Here is a 23446-nt window from a genome sequence, read left to right as displayed (position 1 = left end):
AAATCTGAGTTCTGAGAAGCTGAAGACTTTTAAGAGAGGCTGCCTCCCTCAGTATCTTCCTAAGACTCCTAGGGCCTCAGATTCCAGTGTGACCTAGCTAGCCTTGCCACATCCTTTAGGGTAGGAGGCAAGGCAGGAGGGAGGCTGAAAAAAAATGAACTCTGTTATTAAGTCCATATTGCAGTTCACTGTGCAACATGGCTTCCTTGAGGTCTCCTCCTTCATCTCCAGGCCACTCCTCACAAGCTAAGGAAAGACACCTGGCAACATCAGAATTAAAGAGCATGTTCAAGAGAACACATTTGTTCCACAGCAGGCACCGTGGACTAGCTGCTCTCCACGTGAGTTTTCCAGGTCACTGCCCCACTAGAGTTCATGTTGGCCGGGTAAACTTCCTGTCCCAACTCTGCCCTACAAAGTCAAGAACCCTGGGTAAGCGGCTAAATAGTCTGTTCCAGCAAGCCTTCCTGGAGGCTCCAGGGCACACTGAAGTTAGTCAATCAAGGCTATGGAGAAACTTAACAGATGGGCAACATGTTGGGAGACGATATGTGGAACACCAACATCCGATACCGGAGTGGTATCTAAAATTTGAATGCTATTCTTGCAAATGAGTGTAAAAAACACACGGAACCCAATGGAAGTGAGCAAACAGTAAAGGAGCAGTTCATAGCAGGGAAAGCCCAGTGCCCAATAGGTACAGAAGGAGGCCTCAGATCTCAGGAGCTGGCTAGGGATGTAGCTTAGTTCAGAGAGTGCTCACCTGGCGTTCACGATGCTCAGCATCCCACAAGCCAGGCATGCAGTGCACATCTTTAATCCTAGAACTTAGGAGGATCAGAAGTTTGAAGCCAGCCTAGGTTACATGAGGCACTATCTCAACAGCAAAACAACAAACAACAAACAACAACAACACAGATCTCAGGATTAACACAGAAATTCAAGAGTGCATGGTATATGTGTATTTGTCTGTGTGTGTGTGTGTGTGTGTGTTTGTGTGTGTTTGTGTTTGTGTGTGTTACTGGGAATTGAATTTAGGGTCACATACATACTAGGCAAACATTCTACTATTGAGCTATATCCCAGTATTTCTTAGGCTTTTTTATTTTGAGGCTGAGTCCTGCTTAGATGCCACATCCAAACTGATAGACAAATATTATAGCCAGGCATTAGAGAAAACGGATGGATGTGCAAGGCAACAGCATTGTTTGAAAGCTGTGGATAGGCATTCTGGAAGGGTTTTGTGAAATTTACACACGTGTGTCTGGGATCTACTAATTCCACTCCTGGCAGAGCTCAAAGGAATCTTCACATGGGTCCACAGGGGCCAAAGATGTTCCTCACAGCAGTGTTTGTGGTATGAGAGGGTTGAAAGCAAACTTTCCATCATCGGGACTGGAAAAAGAGAGGGAATACTTAACTTGGAATATCTGGCAGCTTTTGAATGCAATAATCTATGTTTTCCCACAATAATGTGTCTGGACCTTAAAAACATTACAGAGTGGGCTAGGCATGGTGCTGCACACCTATTATCCAAGTACTCAAGTGACTGAGGCAGGAGGATCTTGAGTTGGGTGCAGCTTTGGCTGCACAGCAAGATCCCATCAAAAAGACAAGAACAACACAAAATATCACACCACTGACCATCCAACCCAAAGGGCAAAACAACACATTTGTGAAAGGAAGTCAAAGAATTAGAACCCATTCTGACGTCACTTATGCTGTGTTCCCGTGCACATAGCATTGCCTAGTGTACGTGTGTGTGTACATGTCTGGGTTTGTGTGCATGTGGAGGTCAGAGGTCAATGCTGAGCGTTTTCTTCAGTCTCTCTGTGCCTTACCTTTTAAGAAAGGGTCTCTCTTTGTTAACCAAAAATTATTATTATTAGTGTCTGTGCATGCATACATGCAGGGTGGTGGTAATGATGCCGCTGTGCTCATGTGTGGGGGTCAGAAGACAACTTTGTGCAGCTGGTTTCCTCCCCCCACCTTTATATGGGTTCTGGGGCTCGAACTCAGGCGGCCAGGCTTATGCAACAAGTGCTTTACAATCTGAGCCGTCTCACTGAGCTGAGGGTCTCTCACCCACACTTACTGATTAGCTGGCCACTCTCTCTGTACCCCTGACCCCAGCTAGGGTTAAAGACATATGTGACCACACTAGCTTTTTACATGGGTGCTGGGGATTCGAACTCAGGCCATCATAATTTCGAGGTAGGCATTTCACTCACGGCATGATCTTCCCAGCCCAGCATTATGTGTTTCATGGACAGGGAAGAGTTTTTGACATGTGGGGCTGGGGTTTGTGGTGTGGAGAAGAATATGGACAGGGGAGGAATGAAACAGAACACCAGGAGAGCCTTGCATGACCCAGTGATGAAGAGACAGTCATCGGCCACAAAAAACCAAGTGGGAATCTGGAACACTAAGTCCCAGTGATCACGTGATTTGAAAATATTTGGCCATGGAAGGCTTAGCAAGGTTTTGCAGACACATTTTATCTCTTCTAGAAGTATCTGTCTGGCCTCCTCTCAAGGCTCACCGTCCTCACTCAGGCTGTGCCAAGGGCTGGCCTTGTCTTAACATCCATAGCTCACAGAAGAACCAACCTGCTCTGTTCTTTGACTCGCCCAGCCCCAGGGCAAGCGTCTGCAGAGTCCTGAGTGCGTGTTTGGGGCTTGGGCACAAGGCCAGGCTATAAGACCACTGTGAAGGCCAGTCCAGTTTCTTCTTCAGGCTGTAAACTCCTTCAGTCTTTGTGAGATCTCATTCCACCCACTGCTCCCAGGAACGGTAGGTAAACTGAGTCAGAAAACATTCCAAGTGGAAGGAAACAGCACTTATTGAGCATCTACAGCATGCTAGGCTAAGGTCTTGACCTCAATACTAAAGTCTTGACTTCCATTCATCCCGATGACCACTTGTGAAAAGAGGTGAAATTACTGTACAGATGTGGAAATAGGTAGCGATATCCAAGAAGAACAGGGTCATTCCCTCATATTCATTCCTTAAAAAACAAAACAAAACAACAACAACAACAAAAACTTCTCAGTTTCTCAGGCTGTAAAATTGAAGAGAGGTCTCTGGGCTCTGAAAATGGATTTGTTTTGAGGTTGGGCCAGGTGTGCAGAAAGCTGGGGCTTGAATTGGAAAACTTTTCTGTCCGCCAGTAGGTGGAGCGATTCTTCATCCTGTAGAGAACTCTAGGGTCCGGCTCTCCCTAGAGTAAAGCCATCTGCAGGACGTTCTTAGTATTGCAGGAACTGAAGCCCTGGAAACCCATCTGTAGGAACAGAAGCCCAGAAGGCACAGATGGGAACCCAGGATGTCTAGGCAGTCAGAGGATGGTGTCCAAGTGTGCGAGACCCGAGGCGGCCAGCGGGGCTATAGGTAGTTGTCTTCACCCTGATCGCCCCCGCTTGGGGAGACATCCTCGTAGACGTCGTCGTCAGGGGCCAGAGCCTCGATGTCGTGTGTGATGTCGGCCAGCAGCTGGTGGAAGGTCTGCGCCTCGGGCCGCTGGGCTGCCCCGTCGTAGCTGCGCACCGCAGAGGCAGACGTGGAGCTCATGCTGCGCTTGATGCGGCCGAAGCTGTCGGTGAGGATGCCACCCTCACGGATGCCCACACTCTCCAGGAAACTCTCGAAGTAGCCGATGTCCTGGTCCGGAATAAAGGGCCGCATCCCTACAGGACACAGGGCAAGGTGATTCCCTCATTCGGCCAGTCTGCGAAGGAGTGCCCCTCTCTGGAAGTCTGAGTTCAAATCCTGTCTCTGCCAGTGTGGCTTTGCCCAAGATTTCTTTTCTTTTCTTTCTTTTTTTTAACCTCACAGAACAGCAGATGACCCAAGGCTCCCCACATATTTGTTAGCTTAGTATATTCTTAGGGTTACATTCCCACTTATTAGCTACACAACCTATATTAAATAACTACCCAAACCTCACTTTCCTCATCTGTAAAAATAGATCTTTTTACCTGTTTTGGTGCAAATGTAATAACAAGCTACTTCCCATGCTGAGCCCCATAAACATTAGTTTTGCCTCCGGCCCCTTTTAGCTCTTTGACTTTCTTCCTTTACTTTGCTACTCTGAGTCTCAGTTTCTTTGCATGCAAATGGGCACAAAATAACTGTATTTACTTCCCATGCTTTCATGCTTGGCTTGTGATAACTGCCCAACATGTGCTCGTGTGCTGCTGGCGTTATTCCTCTGGTGCTTATTAACCCTAACTAACACACTAGCTGTGTGACTCTCGACAGGTTCCTTTGCCTCTCTGAGGCTGAGCCCTCCACCCCAGGCTGTGTGTGTAGGGGTGGGTCACAACCTGACCCAGCTTTGCTACCCGAGGGCTTTGTTCATGTCAGCTGTTTCCTGGCAATTTTCCTTCTCTATACTCTTGCCTTCCTTCTCTGTTCCAGGGTCTCAAGGTCTTGGCCTTAGGGGCTGGAAGAACAAAGCGCTCCCAGGTGGTGCCCGACTAGGGATGCTAGGAGCCAAGGGGAGCTGGGGCTTACCAATGAGAAGGAACTTGCGACGGTCCCCATAGAGTTTCTGCAGGCCTGCACAGAAGTCCTGGATAGGCAGCCCCAGGCGATAGTCCCGTAGCAGTATTGCGAACTGCTGGATCTCAGGGGGACCCAGCTTACTCCGCAGCTGTGAGAACAAGGAATGTGTTGTGGAGTGATCTTTTTGTGCACTGTGAAGATGTGTCACTCTGACTGGTTTAATAAAAAGCTAAACTGGCCAATAATAGCTAGGCAGGATTTCCAGGCAGAGAGGATGCTGGGAAGAAGAAGGTGGAGATACTAGGAGATGCATAGCAAGCAGGATGGGCAGTGTGGAGATGGGGTAATAAAGCCAGGAGGCAGAAAGTAAATTAATAGAAGTGGGTTAATTTAAGTTATAAGAGCTAGTTAGAAACAAGCCTAAGCTATAGGCCGAGCTTTCATGATTAATAATAAGTCTCTGTGTTGTTTTTTGGGAATTGGTGGCCCAAAGAAAAATCTGTCTACAGGGACACCCTTGGAGACCAGTCCCAGAGCGCAATAAAACTCGATTCCTGCTAAAAATGCTGGGGTTCTCTTCGACAGTCTGCCTGGCCTAGTCTAGCTCCAAAACCTTCCATTGCCCACTGGGGGAATATCTGGTCCTTTGCATCTAGGATGGGATGTGGGTCCAGCTTCCTAAGCCCAATCCTTTGGTGACCACCTCTGTGGTGTCAGGAGGTCACTACCTCTCTGATCCTTGCCTTTCCTCCTCTGTACCTGTGGTGAGAAGGGATCTCCCACATCCTTGGGGTTGTTGAAAAGATAAAAGACAAGATGTTCGAAAGGGCTTAGAACATTCAGTGCTGGCTGATGTCAGTCAAGGCTTTTCTAAGCTGGCCTCTCCCCATCGCATCTCCCTCCCTGGCCTCTGAGCTGTCACATAAGATTCCTGCAATGCACTGTGCTTGCTGCGGAGCACTGCCACCCCACTCACCGTGACCATGTAATCCTGTAGCTGCTCGAAGGCCCAGCTGCTGTGGTCAATACTGCTGCAGTGGGAGCCATGGAAAGACGGGGTGGATGCACCACTGTAACATGCTTCAAATGTGTCCTGGGAGCCATTGCTGCAGAGACAAGAGGAAAAGACCCTCATCAACCTCTGTTCCTTTCCTTAAAGTTGGTTGGTCCTATGTACCAGTGCTCAAAGCCCCATCCTAGGCCTCATCTTTCCCTCCAAAGCTCTTCATGAGGCCCAGCAACCTTTCAAGCCCTCTCCTGCTCTCAGAACTCAGATCACACTGCCTTCCTTACCTCATCCCGGGCCTTTGCTCATGATGTTCCCTGGAATCCTCTCTCCTCCTCACTTTCTCTCTCATATCTGATATTATAGTCACAAGGTCCCTACCTGCTTGTTCTGAATCCTTGCTGTTCCTGTGTGGCTGTGTTCATTCTCTGTGTGGATGCCCTGTCCCTTTTATCCCCAGCTCAACTATCATCAGTTTTGGGAAGCCCTTCTGGTTCCTAAATAAGGTCCTCTTCTGACTCCCATAGGCCAGGAAGCTTCTCTTCAGTGTGGTATCATCAATGCTGGCTGAATCTTGTGCTAAATTGTGTGGCTCTTGCTTTCTCCTTTCGTCCTTTCTGTAAACCAGGCTGCCGGGCTCATCGTGGAGGGTTCTGTTTTGTTTTTGACAGGGTCTCACATATCCTAGACTGGCCTTAAACTCTCTATGTAGCTAAAACTAGCCTTGAACTTTTGATCCTCTTGCCTCTACCTCCCAAATGCTAGGATTACAGGCATGAACTACCAAGCCTGGTTTATGTGATGATGGGGGTGGAACCAGGGCTTCTGATGTGCTAGGCAAACACTCTCAAGTCAGGTGCACCCCCAGCCCCATGCAGGAAGTTCTCTTTATTAACTGCTTTTAAAATAAGATGTCTACCCTGGGCTCCCACCTCACTTGGTTTTTAACTTGTTTCAGAATCACTTTCTATTATTATATACAGGACAGCACAGCTTCCTGGCCAAGACTGTGTACTCCTTTTGCTTGTTGTTTGAGCCATGGTCTCATGTTGCCCAGGCTAGCCTCAAACTCACTATGTAACTGAAGTGGGCTTTGAACTTCAGATCCTTTGGCTTTCACCTCCCAAGTGCTGGGTCTAGAGACTTGGCGAGGGTGCAGACTCCTGAGTTCACATCCCAGCTTACTTGTGCTCGTAGCTCATTGATCCCTGCAATGCTAAACGTTGTTTCCCTAGTCCTCAGCTTTTCCATCTGTAAAATGGGAGGCTGAAGACTGGTGTCATTGTGAAAATGACAGGAACTAATATTTGTAAAGCACTTCGGGTCATAGACCCTTTGAAATAGATAACTAGCCACACAGGTCCCAACAAAAGTCAATGGCGTGCTTTACGGCATACAGCAAGCTCAGCAAATGTGTCCTTAGTGTGATTTTGCTCTCCTCAGCCAAGTCAGGTTGGCTATGGACTAGTCTATGCGCACACAGGCTTAGGGAGGCAAATGTAGTGCCAATGTTAACGATAGTGTAGATAGGGCACACTACTTGCCAACACTAGTGTCCTTAATAACAGGACCTATTACTATAGGTCTGCTCAGGACTTTATTGAATTTAAACTAAAAATCCCATATCTTGTGAAACTCCTCTATCTTGAGCAAACTGGGATAGGCAATATTCTTAACAGAATTCTCTAAATTTTTTTTTTGAGGCAGGTTTCATGTATCCCAGGTTGGTCTGGAACTCACTATGTAGCCAAGGGTAACCTTGAACTTCGATTCTCTTTCTTCTACCTTCCCAGTGCAGAGGTTACAGGTGTGCATCATTTTAGGTAGTGTGAGGGATCGAACCAGAGCTTTGTGCATAGCTAGGAAAAGTAGACTCTACCACCTGAGCTACAACCCCAGCACCCAGAAAGCTGTTTTAGCCTACATTTTCCAGCCTGGCTTGCAGCTAGTTCTGACCAAGTGGCCAAATTCTGACTACTAAAATGTAAGCTAGATAGGACGTGTGTGTGTGTGTGTGTGTGTGTGTGTGTGTGTGTGTGTGTGTGTGTGTGTGTTGCTGGGGATGAATCCAGGGTCTCTTGCATGCTAAGATGCATGGCAATGCTGAAGTACTCCCTGGCCTCCACCCTCCCTACAGAGGCTCCTGGTGTGCTGCTGCAAGGCTGTAGCTACAGCTTAGACCGTGAGGTTACTCTGAGGATGGTGAAGAGGAAGCTGTGACCGGAAGAGAAGCTCGGGGGCCCAGAGGAGCAGGAAGCCCCGAACTCTTGTTATACTTTATGTAAAACGACAAGAAAACCAATCTTGTCTTTTTAAACCCACCCTCCTCAGGGTTTTCTGTTATACAGAGCCAACACTAAAGTCAACCAACATTGTTTGCAGCATTAGCTGTAACTTTGGACTCTGCAGGCCACTAAACCTAGGAGACCTGAAGATCTCTGCGGACCCGGGTCTGAGCTCTGGCATTTCTAGGTCTCTCGGGGTTTATCCTGGAGCTCTGCTTACATCCCACCCTCAACGCAAATCAGGGTTGGGTTCCCCCCCCCCCCCCCCCCGCGCGCTCTAGAGGAGTGGCCCTGTTTGGGTAGGGGTGAGGAGGAGAACACCGGCATCCCCGACAAGGGTGATACCCACAAGGAGCTGCAGCAGCTCAAGTCGGCGTCGTAGGCAAACGTCCCATCTGTGCGGCAGCTCTCACCTGGGACCAGCAGACAGAAGAAGTGTCAGAAGTGACGGGCAGGGACCAGTATCTTAGGCTCCCTGAAGCCCCAACCTTAGCGGTACCCTGGGATCTAGCTCTGGCCCAGCCCTGACCCACTGCCAGCTGTGGGCAACAATCTCCCTGATCCTCATCTTCCTCAGTGCCCAGGCGCGTAGCATCTGCCTTTTCGATGGGATGTGGGGAACGGCAAATGAGAGCCAATGGGGAAGTGTTGGTAAGTGTGTGTTTAGGTGAGTCAGGAAGATTCTGCAAGGGGGAAGAGGGTTGGAAGTGTGAAAGGAAAGCAGCAGCATTTGTGGAGAATGTGCCTCCTCCTCAGTCTGCCCCTCAACTGTCCAGGCATGGCCTTCTCATCCCAGCTCACTCGGGGTCAATCGGTCACCCTGAATTCTCAGAGGCCAGTTCCTCATTACAGGTTCTCAAAACACTGTCTGTGGTTAGACATTTATCTGTGTGACTATTCCATGCAACTTGCAGGAAGGTGTGGCCATGCCTCAGTTTACCCACCATCAGTATATCTTGCAGATTACAACTGGGCCCGAGACAGTCAGTGCTCAGCAAATATCTGTTGAATGAATGAATGGTCGACTACCAGATGAGTGCTCTCATTCATTCACCCAGCATCCTGGTGGGATCTGATGAGATACCCAGCTTCCTAGCTGGCACAGCTCCTGCGGGTAGGAGGGCCTTCAGAAGGCCAATGCCCCAGCTGCTGGAGCTGTGCAAACAGAGACCACCCCGTAGCAGGCTGTGGAGGGGGGAATTCACTCAGTGACCTAGCACACAGAGGCAGGCTGTTGCAGGTAGAAGCTGTGGAACCAGACAGATTAGGTTTGGCTTCTGACTCTTGACAGTATGACCTGTGACAATTTATTGACTACTCTGAGACTCAACTTTTTTTTTTTTTTTTTTTTTTTTTTTTTTTTGTTGTTTTAAATTGTAAAACTGGATCCACAGGGCCTCAGAAAGGCTCCTCGTCCTTTTTCTTTTCCTTTCTAGACAGGGTCTCACTATGTAGTCCTAGCTAGCCTGGAACCCGCTATGTCTCGAACGCACAGAGATCTTCCTGCCTCTGCCTCCCAAGTGCTGAGATTAATGACATGTACCACCACTATGCCTAGATCTTTTCCTTTTTTAAGACAAGGCTTTTCCATTGTAGCTCAGGCTGACCTTAAATGGCTCCTCCTGCCTCAGCTTCCCAAGAGCTGAGGACTATTGGCATATGCCACCAAGTCTAGCTCTGAGAGATTTAAAATTTTTTTAATTACACAAAATTATCTATTTTGTGTATATGTGCTTGGGCTTGAGCTTGCATATGCCAGGGTGCCCATGTGGAGGTGAGAGGACAGCTTTTGGGACTCAGTTTCTCCTTCCAGCCTGTGAGTGAGTCCTGAGGATCGAACTCAGGTTATCAAGCTTAGCTGCGGGCACCCTTCCCCCACTGAGCCTTCTCACCAGCCCAGGCTCTGAGCATTTTTCACTTATCCAAAGACTACCTGTCTATCATCTGTGGTGTGCCCAGTCCTGTGCTAGGTGAATGAGACAAGTAAGTTGCATGAAGAGTCAAGAAGACTTGGCGGGGGCTGGAGAGATGGCTTAGCGGTTAAGAGCATTGACTGTTCTTCCAGAGGACCCAGGTTCAATTCCCAGCACCCACATGGCAGCTCACAACTTTCTGTAGCTCTAGTTCCAGGGGACCTGACACTCATGGCAAAACACCAATGCATATAAAATAAAAGTAGAAAACCTTAAAGAAGAAGAAGAAGAAGAAGAAGAAGAAGAAGAAGAAGAAGAAGAAGAAGAAGAAGAAGAAGAAGACGACTTGGCACCTTGCTATTGTGCTTGGCACCTAATTGGCACTCAATAAATGCCCCTGTTTGTCTCACTTTAACTTCGGCCCTTGACTGCATACATGGACTAATCCAGCAATGTTAACCTAGGAGCCTCATGGGGTGGATGACGCAGTTAACAGACAATACACGAGCTTAACTTTCTGCAAAGCAGGGACATCCAAAACAAGAGAGAAGTTTCAAGTGCCCAAGTTCATACTCATCCCAAACTTGACAACCTGATCATCTCTTAAAAGGTCATCTTGAAGACTGATATTCTATTAAGTGGACCCCTAGAACTGGGGTACAGCTCAGAACCCCTAAAGACCTTTATCAGCCCCGACTCTCAGGACATCCAGCCTTTCTGGGTGCTTTCTGGGAGTTTAGGTACTCACTGCAGCTGGAGAGCCACGGCCGCTTGGGCGTGGATCTGTAGTGGTAGCCAGCTCGGTCTACACACTCGATGCTCTGGTCCCCATAGATGATCTGGAAGACTTGACAGATGAGTGCACAGGACTCCTCAGCAGCATCCTGGTCCAGGGGGAGGAAGAGAGCTCAGCTCTTAGCCTCTATCAGGGCACCTCTGCTTCCCCAGATGCAGTGCGAGCCGGTACTGAGACACACCCCTTGGGCCCCCTTAAGCGAATTTCAAAGACATTTCCCCTCAAAATTATATGGCTCCTCTCCTGTTCTTATGATCTTTCATAGAACCCAGAGGCAACTCTGACTCCTGTGCCATGAAAATACATTCCAGACTTCCAGGGGATTCTTGGCCTATCATGAACTTTACCTAACATAGGGGCTCGTTTAACTTACTGTACAGGTGCATGATCTGAAGCCCAGTATGAAGATGGGATTAAGAGGAGGAGGGACACTTCAAAGAATCAAAACCTTAGGCTCAGTGCTGTTGTTACTATTGGACACAATGTACAGCTGTGGGCTCCCTGGTACCCAATGCGATAGTGGAAACAATGTAATGACAGTAGTCTCTGTAGAAGGAAGAGGCTTGGGCAAGGCTTCGGAGACTGTGCATTCGAGGAGGAAGTCACCTCTTCGAGCGAGACACAGAATAACTGCCAAGTATTCTGCAATTCCTATTTGAAACAATAACTGATTGAAAAAGATCCTGCTTACGAATACACTGCCTCTAAAAAAGCCTAAGGTAAACATTAAAATGTAATTCAGGATGGGTATCTGTGGTTGTAGCAGGTACTGATATTTACACCAGGGTCGATGCTTGCCATGACCCTACAGAAGACAGGTCAGAGAGGACCCTCATTTTATAGTTAAGGCTGGCATCGGGCGTTTTAGCTCTGACTGGTGTGCTTGGGACCACTGTACTTCAGAGCCCTGGAAAGCAACTCATTTACTTATTCTACCACCAGGCCAGGACCGAAGCCTTAAAGCTGCCACGCTTGAGTGGGATAGCCAACGGACGTGGTTGCCTCTGTCAGGTGCTCAATTTGCAGGCCCTTGGTTGGACTGACTGTTTCTTCTCCTTGCTTCATTTTAAACAATAACAAACTAAGTTTTCCTGTTGAAACAGTCTCTTCCTCCATTCCCTATCATATCACTTCCTTTCAGAGTCAGCATGACCCATCGATCCTAGCTTTTCTGTCTGTCTATGTGTCTGTCCTTTTTCATTTCCTCGTCACCCTAGTCAAGTTTCCAGGATGAGGTCGTGTTGGATGAGGCAGTAGAGTACAGAATGTAAGAAAGGGCTGAGCCAATGGGGGTAGAGCATGATGACATTATCCCAGCGAGGGGAGATGGAGCTGGGTATGGACAGTACAGGCCATAGGATTTGCATGTATTTAAAAATAAGGCCAGTGGGATCTATTGACAGAGTAGATTGTGTGTGTGTGTATGTGTGTGTGTGTGTGTGTGTGTGTGTGTGTGTGTGTGTGTGTGCAAGACAGAGATAGAGACAGAGGCAGAGACAGACAAACCAAGGCCCACTACAAGGTTTTAGTCCGAGCCACCAAGGATGGAGCTGCCATTCAATTGAAACAAGGAGATGAAGGTGCCTTCAGGTTTGGGAGGAGACTGGGAGCTCAATGGGACAAATTCATGCTGCAATGACAGGCAGACCTGGAAAAGACAAGATGAGCGGAAATTTGGTTAGAGATGAAATTCAGGGTGTTCTCCAGGTTTTAGAAGGCAGCAGAGTCGAAATCACCTAGAAACAAGTGTGGATAAAGGAGAGAAGACTGAGGATAACATCTAGACAACCCCTACTTTAAGAGGCTGGAGAGAAAAGGAGGTACCAGCTTCCAAGCAGGAGTGTGGCGTGGGGAGTGGGGAAAACCAGAGAAGGAGCCCTAGATAGCAAGTGAGAAAGTATCTCAGCGTGGGGGCCTGAGCTACAGTGCCACGTTCCAGGCATTGGCTGCCTCTCCCTGCACACAAGCACACTCGTCATTGAGAGAAAGAGAGAGCCCAGGAGATGTTTGGAAGGCTCAGGCTTGCTTGAAAGCGCCTGCTGGACTGGGTACTCCTCTAGGGAGGACACCAAATGGCTTGTTCACCTCCATACACACAACACCTAGCCCAGTGTGGAGCACACAGCTGGCACTCAATAAATACCACGGAGACAGCCAGGCAGTGTTGACGAAGGCCTCAGGGGGCAGAGACAGGCGGATCTCTGTGAGTTCGAGGCCAGTCGTAACTACACAGAGAGATCCAGGACAGTAAGAGAAACACTGTCTGTGTGTATATTCAAGTGAGTGAGAGCAAAGGTGAATGGGGACAGAGAGGTGACAGGCAGGGCAGGCAAGAATGATGGCAAGGCTTCTTCTGCCTTGGGCGGCTACCTTAGTTATCAAGAGTAAGGCTTTGAATTTCCCGGGTTCGAATCTTGAAGCCACCTGCTTAGGCAGGACCTAAACTTTAAGCCTATGTCCTTCCTTAAGGAATGGGGATAGGTGTGATATTTGCCCTAGGGGCTGCTGTGGGGATTAAGTGTTAATGTTGTCCCACGGCTGTCTTGGGTCGGTGCTTCACGTGTGTGGTGTGATTAGTGCGATTGTGACCGGCAGGACGGTGGCGCCAACACTGCCTCGCGCTCACCCTGTTGGCCACAGCTAGGATGACCAGGTTGCAGTAGGCGTCGGGGCTGGGGTTCTGGGGATCCAGCGGGTTGGGGCCGGGGTGGCGTCGCTCCCAGCTGCCGCCGACGCCGCCACCCGCCTGCCGCCGCTCCCAGCTGCCGCCGGGCTTGCCCGCGCCGCCGCCGCCCGCGTGCCGCCGCTCCCAGCTGCCGCTGAACGTCTGTCGCCGTTCCCAGCTGCCCGACGCCCGAGCTCCCGCGCGCTGCCGCTCCAGGCTGCCGCCGCCGCCCGCCGCCCGGGCCTCGGCGCCCGCACCCCCGCCCCACGCCATGCGCCAGTCCAGGCTGCAGATGGTGTGGCGTCGCTCGGCCGTGCCCACCCGCCGCTTTTCGGGTGCGGCGCCAGGAGGGCCCGGATCTCGCCCCGTACCTCCGGGGCTGGCGTCCACGCCCGCCGGCACCGGGTCCACGCCCAGACCTAGGGGAGGCCAGGGATGAGGGTGGGTCACCGCACAGGCTGCGGAGGCCACCCGGAGGGCCACCACACAGTTCTGGGGTCCCTGCTCTAAGGCCCCGCCCAGCACCAGAGCCCAGGCTCTGCTGTCGTGACTTTCGCCGCCTCCCCGCTTCCCCCGCCCTGGGCCTATGACTCCGCCTCCAGACTTTGGCTCTGCCCCAGATCTCCAGGGCGGCAGTAGCTTAGTACCCATCCTCCCCAAACACCCTGGAGCCCTTCCCTTCAGACCTGCTTTCTGAATTGAAGGTGGTGGTCAAGTTTTACCCTTCATTTGGACGGTGACCCTGGTCTAAGCATCCCTGCCTTCCAGTACGACTTCTGCTATCTTCAGTCCCACTCCCAGATTGCTGACTGTAACCTCCTAGAAGTCCAGACCCCAGTCCTCCCCTAGCCCGAGGGCGCCCCCTACTGTCAGAGCCGAGGGATTATGTCTTCTACCACCTCCTTTAACGTTGAACTCTACTAAAGTAGCCCTGCGTGGAACTCGGGACTCCCAACTTCTCTGTCCCACCCAACCTCCTCAATCTGATCAGGCTGCCCACTCCTCATGTGCAAACCCAGGCTGTCTGGTCTTGCCTATGGCTTCTTCTGCCTGCCCCTAGTCTCAGAATAGTGTGCTCAGATTTCTGCTATCCCTCTCCCAGCCTCGGACCCATCCCTGGTGCTCTTCACTCAATGGTCCCAGCACTGCAGGTTGGCCTCCCCGCCCCGCTTCCCTGCACCGCACCAGTCTTAAGCACTAGCAGATGCAGCGCGTCGTCCTGTAGGTAGGAGGCAGCGGCGATCTCGTGCGTGGGGATGCGCAGGATGAGCTCCTCGTTGTCCCGCCAAGTGAGCAGCAGGCAGCGTGCCGACAGGCTCAGGATGCTGTCCTGCTCCGGCGTGGTCTTCAGAGGCAGCTCCTTCAGCTGCTACGGGGTGGGTCGGATCTCCTGAGTCCCCAGGGACTGGGGTAAGGGAAAGGAAAGGGAAGGAGACCCTGCCCTCCTCCCTCTCCCCCAGCGCCTCACCCTGGCAGTGTCCAGCAGCTGCAGGAGCTCATCTCGGCTGGAGGGGTTCAGTGAGGAAGTCACCCAGGTGAGGTGGCCCAGGAACTGGATGGGAAATGGGAGGTCACCGTGAAGAAGCCTTAGGAGATTCTAGCCTCCTCGTTAATGCAGGACAGGCTGAAACACTCAAATTAATAATAACCAGTGTGATGGGTAATTTGGGTTGTCAACTTAACTACATACAGAACTGACTCAAACCCAAGCCGCTGGGCACTCTTGTGGAAGGTTCTCTTGACTGTATCATTTGAAGTCAGAGACCGTCTTAAATCTGGGTCACACCTTCTGGTGGCAGCCCACATAAAAGGACAGGGAAGAAGGAAGCTTTCACTTTTTGTGTGCTTGCCCTCGCTCTCGCTGGCAAATTCATCTATCCTGCTGCAGGGGCATCCCTGCTATGGTAATAGATCCCAGTTCTTCAGGATTTCCACAAAGCCTGAAGACTAGATGAGACATTAAGCCTCATAGACTGAACGACTTTCAGATTCTTGGCTTTTCTGTTAGAAGACTGTCATTGTTGAACTGGATGGACCACAGCCTGTAAATCACTCCTCTCTCTCTCTCTCTCTCTCTCTCTCTCTCTCTCTCTCTCTCTCTCTCTCTCTCTCTCTCTCTCTCCTGTTCCTCTAAAGAACTTTGACAACCTGACAGCCAGGACCTGTTCTGAGTTTATGCATCTATACACACATATGTATATTTTCCCATCCATTCATCTTTGCTTTAAGGGTTAAAAGGCTCAACACAGTACAGCCAACTAAAAGTCTGGCCCTGGATTATAGCTAGAAAGGGTAAGGCTGGCCAGGTTGTAGTGGAGCATGTTGTAATCCAGCACTTCGGAGGTGGAAGCAGGAAGTTTAAGGGTCCAAGTTCATTCTTGGGTACATAGCAAGTTCAAGACCTCCCTGGGTGACATTGGACCCTGTGGGGTATGGATTACATGTGCCAGAGCCCACATTTCCAACAGCTAGCTGACATACACTAACACCTGGCCATCTCACTCTATAAGGCTGTGCAGGAAGCAAAGTGATATAGTGCCCCTCAGCCCACTGCCATGCTAGAGATCAGGTTTAGAGCTCCTTTGCATGCTAGGCCAGACGCTACTATTTTCCGTGTTTATGTGTATACACGTTGCCGTGAGTGAGTGCAGGCATATGCCAAAGCACCTGTGTGGAAGTCAGGGGATAAGCTCTTGCCTTCCACATTGCTGGAGGCGGTGTGTGTGTGTGTGTGTGTGTGTGTGTGTGTGTGTGTGTGTGTGTGTTTATACCTCACATGCCAGGTGATCTGGCTCCTGAGCTTCTGTGGATTCTCTCTCTCCACCGCCCATCTGACTGTGTGAGCTTTTTAGGACCACCGGTGCATGCTCTGTGTGCACCCGGCTTTATAGGGGTTTGGGGATTGGCACTCTGGTCCTCAAATTTGCCAGCAAACACTTTAGCCACTGAACCATTCCCCTCTCCCCACCCCATGCGTTATTAATCCTTTTTAACAACCTCATTGCAGATTAAATGGAAAGAAACATGGAATTAATATATCATTTCTTTCTTTCTTTCTTTTTTTTAATGATGCTCTCTTGCCAAGTGGTGGTGTCATAGCACTCAGGAGGCAGAGACACGCGGATCTCTGAGTCTGAGGACAGCCTGGTCTACAGAGTGAGTTCTAGGACAGCCAGGGCTACACAGTGAAGCCCTGTCTCAATCAAACAGACAATAAAAGTAATAAAAATATTTATTGTGGGAGTTGCCAACCAATGACTGCCCTAACTTGAGACCCACACCACAAGAGGGAACCTATGCCCAACACTGCCTGGATGGTCAGGAACCTGAAGCTGAATGGCTCAGAGACCTAGGATAGAACTGAATAAGACAGACCACAAAAAAAAATCATTAAATCCTAACAGTATTCTGCTATACTCATAAATCAGTGTCTAGCTCAATCGTCCTCAGAGAGGCTTCCTCCGGCAGTTGATGGGAACAGAAGCAGAGACCCACAATCAAACTTTAGACAGAACTCGGGGAGCCCCGTTGGAAGAGGGAGAGGAAGGATTGTAGGAGCCAGAAGGGTCAAGGACACCCATTGGAAGAGGGAGAGGAAGGATTGTAGGAGCCAGAAGGGTCAAGGACACCATGAGAACACAGCCCACAGAATCAACTAATCAGGGCTCTTAGGGGCTCACAGAAACTGAAGCAGCAATCACAGAGTCTGCATGGGTCTGCTCCAGGCTCTCTGCATACATGCTGTGGTTGTTTAGATTGTTTTTTTTGTGGGACTCCTAACAGTGGGAATGGGGGTGTCTCTGACTCTTTTGCTTGCTCTTGGAACTCTTTTCCTCCTCCTGTGTAGCCTTGTCCAGCGTTGCTATGAGGGTTTGTGTCTAGTCTTACTGCATCTTGTTATGCCATGTTTGGTGGAGCAGTGGATCTGAGGGAGAGGAGAGATGGTGGTGGTGGGGAACTGGGAAGGTTGGAGGGAGGGGAGGTTGTGATCAGGATGTATTACATGAAAGAAAAGAAAAAAAATGATGCTCTCAGTCAATATGTGAGTTCCCCATCCATTCTTAGTTATAGCAACATTATCATTTAAATGTTATTATTCAGTGTAAGAATTAACTTTTTTATTACTTTAATTGCAGTCTTCTGGGTGAATCTCACCACTCACATCTTTCCTTTTTATTCCGTAAATTTTCAGCTCTTGGTTTTTAAACATATTCACTTTCTGGCTTTTCTCTATTTATAGGGTTGCCAGATAAAATACAAGATGTCAGTTAAACAACAGTTTTGTCTTTAGGGTTTTTTTTTTCTTTTAGTTCCATTTAATATTGGAGCATATTTATGCTAAAGAAATAATCACTGCTCATCTGAAATTTAAATTTGATTAGATAGCCTGTTTGTTAAATGCCCTAATCCTACCTCACACTGATCTTTGGCTGATGAGGACCGGTTTCCCTCTCCAGTGCTCCTTCACAGTAGCTCTAAAATAGAAGTCAAGCTTTTGAGTATAAGAAAGCCCTCGTTTGCGACTTCTCCCAATACCTCCACCTCCAGCCCCGCCTCCTTCACCGGACATGCAGCCTGGGGTCTCCAGAATGCTAGGCGAGTGCTCGCCCACCAAGTCACACGCCCAGCCTCTGCCTTGCCTCTAACCTAGACACTGAATAATGGAGACTGCAGACAAAAATCTCACGAGGAGGATGAACTTTTGGGAACACAGCACAGCTTCCCACCCAGTCTCCTGTGGAGGTAGGTTCTGAGCCCCATGTTAGGACAGCAATTTGGGGGTCTCAGTGGGGGGTGTCACCTGCTGAGGCTGTGCAACCTGTGGCTGTGAGGTAGGACACAGCTTCCTTCATACGGCACAGGGTGTGTCAAGGGTTGGTGTGCCTCCGATGCCCCCCACCCCTTCTCATGCTCACCTTGACCTCTTTCTCCAGGTAGTCACACAGCAGGATGTGGGGGTCGATGAGGTAGTCAGGAGGATACAGAGGCATAGAGTGCAGGGGCCGGCGACTGACATGGTTCCTGAAGGCAGCCTGGCGTGCAGCCTTGGGGAACACCAGCCTTCGGATGGGAGACACAAAGCCCTGGGGGAGACAGGAGAGTCCCAGTAACAACAGCACCGGCTTTACTGAGCGCTCAGGAGCTCAGTTCTACTTCCACAACCTAAATTAACCCCCAAACCGCAGGAGGAGCAGCCTTGTGGCTCCCCTTTCCCAGCTGGAGCAGTGAAGCCCCAGAGCTGGAACCCGGGCTGGTGACAGTCCAGGTGGGGCATCCCAGTTCCCAAGCCTCCCAGGGAGGGTGATGTTCCTGCCGGTCAGAGTCAAAGAGTGGCCAAGGCTGGGGCTAAGTGGAGGATGCCTAGGCATTTGTTAAGTTATTATTGCCTGTGGATGGATCAAGGCCACAGGTGCAGATTCCAGGGCACAGCCCAACCCAGCAGCACCTAAAGCTTAGAGAATGTGTAAGCTTTGCTCTTTGTGAGAGCTGCCGTTCTAGATGAGCATTCCTGGGCCAGCAGCAGTAAAACCTGGGAATCTGAGAAATGCTGCTTCTGGGTCCCATCCTAGACCTACTGAATCTGAAGCCCTGGGGGCTCCCTCCCTGGTGGCATTCTAGAACTGCCGTGGCAGTTCCTAAAGCTCTGGGTGCTGGGACTACATATGCCCCAGCAAAGCAAACCACAAATTCTGGTAGCACGTGTTGTATGCTGCTTAGCTCTGCCACAAGACAAGTACAAACAGAAGAAACTGCCGCCTAAGAGCATGCACTGAAGTCTACATGTTCATTCAACAAATATTTATTCATGCCTGTCTGCCTGCAATCCGTGCTGGGTGCCAGGTGCTGGGATTCAGAAAACACTAGATCCCAGTCTTGCCTCCAGGGTCATGACAAGTGACCTAAACTAGTACATATCAGATTTGACTGTGCTTGAGGATTCTGATTCAGAAGGTCTGGAGTGGGACCTGAGACTGCATTTCTAACAAGCCATAGGGGGTATTGATGGTGTGTGCATGTCTGCGTGTGCATACGTGTTTGTGTTTGTGCATGCGTGTGTGTGTGTGTGTGTGTGTGTGTGTGTGTGTGTGTGTGTGTGTACATGTCACATTCACAACTGTGGAGATCATAGGACAACCTCAGGTGTTGCAGGGAACTGTCTGCCAAGCAGTCCAGGCTGGTTGGCGTGAGCTGCAGTGAGCTGCTGTCTCTCTCTCCCAACACTGGGATTATTATTAAAACTATTAGTTTATTCATCCAACCTCTAACTTTTGCAGTTCGTCTCACAGTTAACATGCCACTACGTTGGCTTTTTAAAATGTGGGTTCAGGTCCTCAAGGTTGTGCAGCAAGCACTTTACCAACTGAACATCTCCCCAGCTCTCATGTTGCATCTCGAGGATCTAGGCTAGTGATTCTCCAGTGTGGTTTCACAACCCAGAAGCTGATTACAGGTACAGTCTTTGACCTGTGCATCAGAGCCTGGAGATGAGGCCCCACGGTCTCTGAGTGATTCTGTAATATGACCACTCAAGTCTCTGAGGGACCATCATGGCGTCTGCAGCAGACTTCTCCTAGAAATCTGGGAGAAGCTCTCCAAGCAGAGGACACAGACGAACAAGACCTCAAGAGACTTCAAAAGCAGAGGGAGAGGAATCTGAGGGCACTGAGGGCAGTCCATCTGTCATGGCTGGATTATAAGGCAAGTCTTGAGAGCCTTCGGTGCTAGCTAGAGCTAGGATGTTTTCCTGTACCTGTGAGTAGTGTGTGTGTGTGTGTGTGTGTGTGTGTGTGTGTTAGAGCTAGGATGTTTTCCTGTACCCGTGAGTAGGGTGTGTGTGTGTGTGTGTGTGTGTGTGTGTGTGTGTGTGTGTCTGTCTGTCTGTCTGTCTTTGCCCCCAGTGATCCAGCCTCAGCCCACCCTTTACCCCCACTTTACTATACAGTATTCCTTGCTCCCATCTCTCAGCTGCTCAGCTTTTCTAATTCCTGCCATGGAAGGAACATGGCTGTTTCTTAGCCCCTACTTGTTTTCCTTGAACCCATCAGCTCATATGCCCAACTCAGCAATCTAAGACTTGATACCCTAAGCTCCATCTTCCAGCACTGAGCACAGCGGCTTTGTGCAACATTTACATCATTTCCATTTGTTGCTTTTTAAAAAGTTAATCATTGTTTACCTCATTAGACTGTGAGCTCCCAAGGAGTGGGGGACCTTATTTGACATTGCTCATCACTGTCATCTACAATCAGAATTTTCCTGTCCTGACTGCCTGTTCCCCAATACCCAGCAGCTGCTTCCCAAATTACCACACAGAGGCTTATATTAATTATAAATGCTTGGCCAATAGCTCAGGCTTGTTACTAACTAGCTCTTTCAACTTAAATTAACCCATTTCTATTAATCTATGTATTGCCTGTGACTTTACCTGTCCTCTGGCATGTCTTGCTTCCTGAGTGGCTGGCTGGCTGGCATCTCCCTGATTCCACCCTCCTTCTCATCATTCTCATTTTGGCTTTCCCACCTAACTTCCTGCCCAGCTACTGGCCTGTCAGCTTTTTACTAACCAATGAGAGTAAAACATTCATAGTGTAGAAAAGGATTGTTCCACAGCAGTCCTCCCTAGCACAAGGCACAGTTCATAGCACATAACAGGTAAGTGTCTATCAAAAGAACGGGCCTTACTGGGTGAGTTCTAGCACTCAGGAGGCTGAAGCAGAAGAGTTGCTGTGAGTTTGAGGCCAGCCTGGGCTACATAGTGAGTTCAGGATCAGCCTGGGTTACCCTGTCTCGTAAATCAATACATAGACCCAAGAAAGGACATGTGCATATGTTGGTCCCAGATTCATATCGGGCACATTGTGTCAGTACTGGAGATTTTTATCTGTATTCTCACACAAATACTTCTGAACTGTACCCTTGGCCCTCTTCACACTTAAAATTCTTATATCATTTTGCAGTTTGGGGTATCAAACCTGGGGCCTTATGCGTGCTAGGCAAGCATTTGGCCATGGAGGGACACTCCCAGTCCACTTTCACAATTTTGAGACAGGTTCTCACTAACTTACCCAGACTGACCTTAAACTTGTAAGCCTTCTGCTTCATTCTCCAGATATGTGGGATTACAGGCCTGTGCCACCATACTGCCTCATGTGAGTGCCTTATAAAACATTCTGAACCAGGTTTCTTGGGTGAAGAGGATTCTAGGTGGATGGGGATGGAGTGGGAAGTGGAATTGTAACAAATAGGAAAACCACTCAAATTCAGAAAAAGAAGATGGGGAGGAGACTTGGGATGGTTTGGGCTGAGGAGGGAGTTCTTGCACAAAGGTGGGGAGGCCAGGTGTAGCTTGGGAGACAGCCAGGGAGCAGGTGGGAGGCCCCAGCCTGGCTGGGCAATCTGCCAGCCTATAATCACCTTGGCTGAGCCTTTCTATCTGGGTGAGCAGGGAATGTGTCCGCTGGGTGTCTGTCTGTCCCTCTCTCTGAGAAGCTGTAGGAAGCTACCACCGGAATGTTCAGGAAGCAGGTTTCCCAGGAAGACCCCATCTGTCTCTCGGGATAATATGGCAGAGGCCACTAAGAGTGGAGCTTAGCGCAGCGCCCAGATGTCTGGCTGCCCGGGACAGAAAGGCAGATCCTTCCGAAGGAGAAGGAAGGCCCCCCTTGTGACATTTGCTACCTCTGTGCCGGCTCACCTCCCCACCCCAGCTTCAGGGACAGTCCTCAACCCTGTCCTCCGCAAACTCCCACCTACCTTCTTCCCTTTCTTGGCTTCATATTCCATGGTGAACCGGCTCCTCTGCTCCTGCCACCCTCCTGGCCACCCCCGCCAGACCCCCCTTCCATTTCCTTTGTTCTTTTTCCTGCCTGGTCGGAAACTCCACCAGCACCAGAGTTCCTGCCCCTCCCATCTGACGGTGGGGGTTGGGGGTAGATGGAGAACACTGCCTTGGGACCCTATCACTGAAGGGTGGGGGCCAAAGATGGCGTCCAAGGGGCTTGGCAGTTGGAGCAGACTGAGGGAGATCCCATTTGGATCACCCCCTGTGTCTGCCACCGACTTTGTTGGGTGACTTTGGAACCTGCTGCCTGCTTCTCTGTATACGCCAGGAGAAAACCCAGCCTCTCTCTGAGAAATGAATGAGAGAGTGGTTGGAAAGTGCTCAGACTGTGTCCAAGCAATTTAAAATTAAATTAATAATAGTAATGATCATTACTTCTCATAGAGGTGGCTATGGGAGTCTCTGGGACTGGCTGCCTGCTACTTACTTAGCCACTGTGCCTCAGTTTCCACATTCATCTTGACCTCATGGTAGCTTGACTAGGATTAAACACACTTAGAAGAGCCCCTGTAACATATTAAGTGCTTAATAAACATTAACTAGTAGAGCTGAAGGTGTTGCTCAGTGGTTTAGAGCACTTGCCTAGCAGCCTGCAGGCCCTGGGTTCTGTCCTTAGCACTGCGAAAGAGTAAATGAAAAATCAAATTCTATTTCCTTATCTATGGCTCCTGGGCTGCTTAACTGCCTTTTTGGCATATTTCATCTCTCTTACTCTTCACTCTATCTAGGAACCAAGAATTTTATTACCTAAATTAAAAAAAAAAAATCCGGTCTTATGTGTAGCTCCTGGCTTAAGGTCACACAGGTGGTGTGCTCAGCAAACATTCTATAGTGTGTGTGTGTGTGTGTGTGTGTGTGTGTGTGTGTGTGTGATACAGTGAGTATGAGACCCTGGGACTTCTGGCTTGGCTGGACCTGAAGTCTAGTGTCCAGTACTGCTGGGGCGCTCACCTCCTGGGTGCCTTACTGAGCACACACGTGGGGACATTCTGAGGGGCCCGTGCACACCTGCCACAGAGCCTGCATCCAGGAGGCTGGGGCTCCGGAACTGTTTTGCTGGTGTCCCTGGCTGTAGTGAGTATTTCAAGCTCTGGGCCTCACCACAGGAAAGATGATCCCAAAGCCCTGCCTTGCTAGTCAGGCTGTGCCAAGGAAGACAGGAGGCCACAGATAGTCAGGAGCGGGTGCCAGCACTTGGAACTCTGCATGGCGTTTCTGAAAGGGTGGGTATACCAGGTCAGGGCTCTCATTGCTTCTGGGTGTGGGAGCTACAGGAGACCCCCAGTCCCTGCCATTCCTGTTTCTCTCAGAAAGGAAATGGTCCAGGCAGTTTGGTGCCAGACTTGCATCCTCTCCCTCCTAAGCCCCTACATCCTGCCAGTCATGTCTGAACATCAAGACATGAGACCTTCACTCAGCCTGTTGGGCCAATG

At 49.8% G+C, this 23446-nt stretch overlaps 1 protein-coding gene across 2 annotated transcripts; it reads right to left on the bottom strand.

Moving 5' to 3' along the window:
* Positions 1-1114: 1114 nt before the first annotated feature.
* On the bottom strand, positions 1115-22001 carry Ccm2l (CCM2 like scaffold protein). 2 transcript variants are annotated; one of them, XM_059261656.1, is made up of 10 exons: positions 21926-22001; positions 18088-18255; positions 14640-14723; positions 14357-14540; positions 13133-13590; positions 10459-10594; positions 8147-8210; positions 5483-5612; positions 4516-4654; positions 1115-3686 (listed from the first exon to the last, which is right to left on the bottom strand). In XM_059261656.1, exons 1-10 carry the CDS (start codon positions 21953-21955, stop codon positions 3385-3387), a joined length of 1695 nt encoding a protein of 564 aa, XP_059117639.1. In that variant the 5' UTR covers positions 21956-22001; the 3' UTR covers positions 1115-3384. The 2 variants fall into 2 exon arrangements, with proteins under 2 accessions (XP_059117639.1, XP_059117640.1); XM_059261657.1 differs by lacking the exon at positions 8147-8210 and having other exon boundaries at positions 3449-3686.
* Positions 22002-23446: the final 1445 nt, after the last annotated feature.

The sequence above is a fragment of the Peromyscus eremicus genome, chromosome 4, assembly GCF_949786415.1.
Source record: "Peromyscus eremicus chromosome 4, PerEre_H2_v1, whole genome shotgun sequence".
Lineage (NCBI taxonomy): Eukaryota > Metazoa > Chordata > Mammalia > Rodentia > Cricetidae > Peromyscus > Peromyscus eremicus.
Note: the sequence above shows the minus strand (reverse complement) of the source record. Positions and strands in the feature narration are given on the sequence as shown.

Bases quoted from the DNA above. Each gene is read 5' to 3' on its own strand.
- Ccm2l (XM_059261656.1), bottom strand. From the start codon at position 21,955: ATGGAATATGAAGCCAAGAAAGGGAAGAAG. The intron at 14,541-14,639 runs GTGAGGCGCTGG...CCCACCCCGTAG, and splicing joins AGCTGCTGGACACTGCCAGG to CAGCTGAAGGAGCTGCCTCT. The intron at 3,687-4,515 runs GTAAGCCCCAGC...TGTGTCCTGTAG, and splicing joins TCGCAAGTTCCTTCTCATTG to GGATGCGGCCCTTTATTCCG.